The 6,000-nt window shown below is 48.0% G+C and overlaps 1 protein-coding gene across 7 annotated transcripts in view; it reads left to right on the top strand.

The window, feature by feature from the left end:
* Nucleotides 1-1,644: 1,644 nt before the first annotated feature.
* DOCK11 (dedicator of cytokinesis 11) overlaps nucleotides 1,645-6,000 on the top strand; it is a 310,527-nt gene continuing 306,171 nt past the window's right edge. For 5 of the 7 annotated variants that reach the window (XM_029606694.1, XM_029606693.1, XM_029606691.1 and 2 more), the window contains exon 1: nucleotides 1,645-1,860. In XM_029606694.1, the coding sequence (XP_029462554.1) occupies nucleotides 1,759-1,860 (102 nt within the window). In that variant the 5' untranslated portion in view covers nucleotides 1,645-1,758. The remainder of the gene's footprint in view (nucleotides 1,861-6,000) is intronic. The other 2 variants (XM_029606696.1, XM_029606695.1) reach the window with 1 other exon arrangement.

The following is a 6,000-nucleotide window of genomic DNA, read 5'->3' as shown; positions in this document are numbered from 1 at the left end:
GAAGCAGAAGTCTGGGTCTGGAGTTGATCAATGGCAAAGTCAGGCAAAGCAAAGTCAAAGTCCGTGTAGTCAATCCAAAGCATATGCAGGGTAGGAACGAAGAAACAGGAAACAGGAACCAGGAACAACGAGGAACAGGAACGACCAGCGAGGAGACCTGTTGCAAAGGCAACGCTAGGGAGCGGAGCCTGAGCTTAAACACTGTAGTTAGGTTGACGTCATCATCCGGGGCCGCAGCTAGGTTCCCACCACAGACCCTACTTAAGAATCAATGATGCACATGCACCTAGGGAGGGGTGCGGCGCGAGTAGCAGCGTCTCTCCGCGGGCCACGTGGAGAGGCCCGACGGAAGTGGAAGCAGGACCGGGAACGCCGGGGACTGTGGCAGAGCCGTAGGCACCGGGGGAGGCCCGAGGACGGAGCTGACGGCCCACTGCCGCCAGCGAGGAGGAACCAGAGGCTGGGAGTCACTGTAGAAAGGTGAGGAGGCCGTGCCGCGCGTAACACTTCTGGCCAGCGAACTTACTGCTGGATAGTACACAGCCTTGGTGAAAGACTGGCTTGGTCCTTGGCTTTTAAAACCTCCAGAATGGGCATTTACTGACAGAAAAGGCCTTGCCCCCTGAGATTGTTGCTTAAGATGCTAAGTAACCCATATGACTACTGATAAGTAAATCTCTCCCTTATGTGTGTTCACATGGCTGTTCCCTAACTCTGATGTTTTCAGAGGCTTCGGCACCAATGGTGTGGCCTTTTGTTTCCCTAAGAAAAATCAGGGGAAGCAGCATTTGTTGCATGTTATATAATTTCTGAAGATTGGTACCCTCCCCCCGCCCCACTACACCCCCCCCCCAAAAAAAAACAACACATTTTCTCTACTACTACTACTACTTCTTAAGGTGTCTATAGCATTGCCTGATGTAGGCAGCAGCTATACAAATACACAGCTCCTTAAGGCTTACCCTCTAGACTAGTCAGGACAAACATAATGACAAGAGGGACTTGGGGAATTTCATTTCTTTAGAATGTGGTTACATTCAACAGGGTGCGTGCGTGTGCGACCATCCTGCCTTTCATTAGTGCAGGGCTGGAACATGGCACTGGGCAGACCCCTGACTGTTATGCAATATCCAGCGTGCCAGCGAGGAGCCAGGTCCTCCTCCCCAGTGGTAAACAAACAGGTTGTTGTGATACCTTCAGGCGTCCCCCACAGCTCCCCCGGGGGGTCCTCTCTACCTTAGTGCCCCGGCACCAGCTCTGGGGATCCCAGCATCCGTCCGACTCGGAGTCTTAACCCTTTCCTGTCCCAGCCCACCGTGCAGGGGGCTTCCCTGCTGAAAGTTATCTCCCGGTAGGACCGGGCTGAGTTTGGTGCTGAGCAGAGCGACGCCGTCCCGCTTTGCAGAGCCACAAGGAAGGGAGGGGGGCTTTATAATGAAGGCGCGACCCCGGAGTCGTTCCGCCGCACAGGGCACCGCGACCCTCTCCTCCTCACACCCCATGCCCTGCATGCTCTTGCTGCGATACAGCCTTCCTCTCTCTCTCTACCCCCCACCCCCCTCCTCCACCTACTCGTGACACCCCCGCCTCCTCTTCCGCCCTCCGCCCCTCCCTGCATCAATCTGCGCCGTCCCAGCCCCAAACCCAGCGGCGGTAACAGCTGCAGCGCGAGCGGGGGCCCCCCCCCCCACCCCTCCCCTCCCCTAAGCACCGGGACACGAGGACTACTCCGAGGCTCCTCGGGCCCCCGACAGGGCAATGTCCGAGGTGCGGAAATTCACCAAGCGGCTGAGCAAGCCGGGCACGGCGGCCGAGCTCCGGCAGAGCGTCTCCGAGGCGGTCAGGACCTCGGTGATCCTGGTAAGTGAGGAGGCTCCGGGGGGCGCACTGGTCCCACCCCCACCCCCAGAGCGACGGAAGGGAAGGGGGGGGGGGGCGCAAGGATGCGGCGGGAGAGCAAAGTCAAGATCCCGGCTGGGAGGGAGGGGAGACCCTCGCCCTTGTCCCGCTGGCTCGGGGGCGCAGATCTCCGTCCCCCGAAACGTGTCGGGTCCCGTGTGCGGACGATCGGCGCCTCCCCACCCAACCCCGTTCATGCGGGCAACGAAAGAGGGAAAAAAAAAAAAAGCTGAAAGCGTGCTTTAAGTTTTCTCTAAATGAGGAATGCATGAACCGCTGCTCGCTAGAGAGAAGAAGGCTAATTTTTTTTTTTTATAACCTTGATGCATTTGTTTTGTTGACGTGAGGTCTCGGATCTGGGTTTGGGTTTTTTGGGTTTTTTTTTTTTTTTGGTTCCTAAGCATGTTCTTATCCTTTTCTGCTCGCTGCCTCGAGGCTCGCATCTTTGTTGTGCTGATGGAAAGCCCCACCCTGAGGCCGGGTGACAGCGGCGGAGTGTGCGGCCCGCGCGCGCTTCCTCCTGCCGGCGCTCCCCGGGGAGGCGCGCGGGGTGGGGCTGGGGATTTTAGCCTTCAGATGCGCGGCACGTGCTCCTCTGCTCACCCCGGGGGGGGATTTCTGCACGGATTCAGGTTGGCCCTCTTACTCCGGTGACTCCATGGCTCCGGATCCGTTACGAATCAAGTCCCCCACAAGTTTAAGTCGTAGATGGGGAAACTTTAGAGCGGATTTTTTTTTTTCTTACTGTAGTACCACGTGGGATTTATTGTCTTTTCCTGTGCAGAGCCACCACCAGAGTGGGTGAGCCCTTGGCAACATTTTCTCTTATGTTGCCCATACTTATCTCTGCTCCTTTGTATTGCCTTGCGATTGTCCTGTATATACTACTTTCATTTCTACATATCCCATGCATTGCATTGATACGGTCTGTAAGCCGCCTCATCGAAAGGCGGGGAATCCAATTTTAATAACAGTTACGGTAAATGTTTGTGGTGATAGATCAATCTTGGGTCTATCATCACAGACATTATCAGTTATTTGGGGCGGGGACGGGCAACCGTACTGAATCAGAACCCCAAGTGAGGTTAGCTGAGCCAAACCTTGCAGGCACTTGCTGAAGACATTTAGGAGAGAAGTATAAATAAACTTAAGCTAACCACTGGATCAACCTTTTTGGATGGGAATAGTGGAAAAGCTGACATTGTTTAACTAGATGAACTGTTGGCAGCCGTGAGTGGGAATACAGAGATCAAGTACTGGAAAACGAATATGCACTAATATTTCACATTGCATTCTTTTTTTGGCTGCAGTTTTTCCACTATGATGGTGTGATTGGGGACCTGATTGTCAAAAGAGTTTTCTTCCATTTTGTGCATATGGGAAAACCTCTTTATAAATCAGGCCCTTGGTCTTCTGTCTATGCAGGCACTTTTTTTTTTTTTTCCAGGATCATATTGTTGCATCTCCCTGCCCTCATTTTAATCTCCGCTGCCCCATTGCCCAGAGGCTTAAACTAAGATACCTTTTGGGAATTTACAAAGAAATCCATAGGAGCACCTCCAGTAATTTCAGAAAAACTTCAGCTCCAGCCATTATATTGTCCAAAGAATAGCCTGCTGCTTATGAAGTCTTATTACTGCAGTTTTCCTGGCCAGAGGCAAAGCTGTGTATTGGTTCTCCTTTTCATGTTTCTTATATCCAGGGTTAAAAAGGTAAATGATACTTTCCTTTTATGCTAAGGTCAAATAGAGCACATTCCTAAATACTGTTATCAATATTAAAGCTATCCTTTCAGATTCGGATTTCAGCAACTTAAAACAAAAGTTTTGAGCTGCTGGCAGATACTATCAGTGTGATAGAAAATCATCATTCAGGGATCTATGGTGTTTTTGTTGGGTAAGGATAATTGGTCTAAAATGCATAATCAGTTATATGGGGAGGGCAGATTTGGTCCACGTTTTGCAGGAGCTTGAGCTCAGTATTACACTGGCTTGGGGCTGTTCCTGATTCGCACTGCACTGTGCTGTGCCAGCCTCACTATTTTTAGCATGGGATGAATTTATCACCCCCAGTTAAAAATATCGAGGTATGGGGCAATTCTGTTGCAGATGCAAAATTTGCATGTGTTAGCCTTAGCTGTGGTCTGTGATAAATGAGCCCATGTCACTTCACAGAGAGTTTTTGAAAGACTTTTTTTTTTTTCAATCGTAACCTGAGACGGCAGATTGATGTTTTCCTTCAATATGGACTTTTTGTTAACACCTTGTTAACATATGTACAGCAGTTAGGCTCTTTAGTAGTTAAGTCCCTAAAAAGATTTAGACTAAGTCAATTTGTATTGGTAGTTTACACTATCATTGGCAGGTGCATGGTGGGTGTTTTAGGGAAATAAAAGTAATGTATTCTTTATTATTCTACTACAGTATTAATGCAAATATCTAATTCCATTTAGTTGTTTAGGATAAATATGAATCCTGAAAGTAAATGCTTTAAAATAGATAAATTAAATCATTGAAGTTTCCAGTTTGCTTCTGGTTTTCATTGCTAAAATAGCTTTCCTGACTAGAATTTTCTTTTATAGTGCTCATTAGGCAGCTTTATAAGCCTATATCACTTTGTTTTTTACTTCATTTAATTACTATTACTGATTATTCACCTTGATTTTAATGTATCAAATCAAGACACAGGTCAATCCATTGCAATTGAAAGGCAATCTGAGACTTTTGTGTTAACTACTAGACTAATCCCATTGCTAACTCAACACCAGTTAGTAAATTGGTATAATAGCAGCATTGACACTATGGGCTGAACACGGGCACCGATGCCTTTTACAAATAAGCCCCTCAGTGGGATCAACTTTAGAAAAATGTTAGCAAGACCTTTTTTTTGTACTTCCCAGGCTGGTGAAATTAGCCCTCTCTGACCCAGCACATAATTATAACAGAAAGTGTAATGTTGAGGTTTCAGCCTTAGCCAACATTTTCATATCCTTGACTTCCTCTTGTGTAAGAATAACACCATCATAATTATGTTTCTTGCCAGTTCACTGAGACATTTCCCGAATGAACTGATGAGGCAGGATGCTTGCTGTTACATCCTTATTTTCATGAGTGACGGTCCAATAATTGGTGAAACCAAGATTGTAAGCTTACACGACTCTTTCAGAATTATGATAATGCGTAAATAAAGGTCAACCGAAAGTGAGAAGGTGATATCTTTTGATTGGACTAAGTTAATACATTTCTTGACTAGCTTCCAGGAGTTACGCTTTGCTCATTTAATTCTCACCCGATGAAGGGAATTTAGTTAATAAATGTGTTGGAAGGGCAGCTCAGCCTGGTCCCCGGGTTTCTAGGTATAATATGGGCCTGTGAGCAGCTGGGAACCAAGGCTCCATTCGAGGGTTGGTTCTCGCTCGGAGACCCTGCCCCTACAATCACGAGCTAGTCCTCATGGTCGGGGCTTCCGGGAATGCAGGGGAGGAGTGTGAGAAAGGAGGAAGGCCCTGGACCACAAAGAGACTGACCGGCCCACATGTGTTGCCAGGGTAACAGCAAAAAAAAAACAAATGTGGCTGGTCCCCGAGGCACACAGGCTTTTGAAAGTGGCAACTCCTCCTGGTTAGGCAGGAGTGGGCCCTTGTGTCGTCCTTGCTGAGCACACCCTCCCTCCCTATCTTTATTGTTTGTTATGTTGTTGTTGTTGTTGTTATACATAGAAACATAGAAACATAGAAAATGACGGCAGAAGAAGACCAATCGGCCCATCCAGTCTGCCCAGCAAGCTTCACACTTCTTTTTTCTCATACTTATCTGTTTCTCTTGGCTCTTAGCAACCTTAGGTTCTATTTCCCTTCCACCCCCACCATTAATGCAGAGAGCAGTGATGGAGCTGCTTCCAAGTGAAATATTGTTTGATTAGTTGGGTAAGCGGCAGCATAGCTCTCTGCCGTTGAAGCAGAGATACGTGTGAAGTATTAGTTTTTCTTCTCCCCTGCCGTTGAAGCAGGGAGCTATGCTGGATATGCATTGAAAGTGAAGTATGGTTTGAAGGTCACATTAACTATCATCTAATATTGAAAAGCCCAATAATTGGTAATTG

This window comes from Rhinatrema bivittatum, chromosome 6 (assembly GCF_901001135.1).
Source record: "Rhinatrema bivittatum chromosome 6, aRhiBiv1.1, whole genome shotgun sequence".
Lineage (NCBI taxonomy): Eukaryota > Metazoa > Chordata > Amphibia > Gymnophiona > Rhinatrematidae > Rhinatrema > Rhinatrema bivittatum.
The sequence above is the reverse complement of the archived record's forward strand: the minus strand, read 5'-3'. Positions and strand labels throughout refer to the sequence as shown.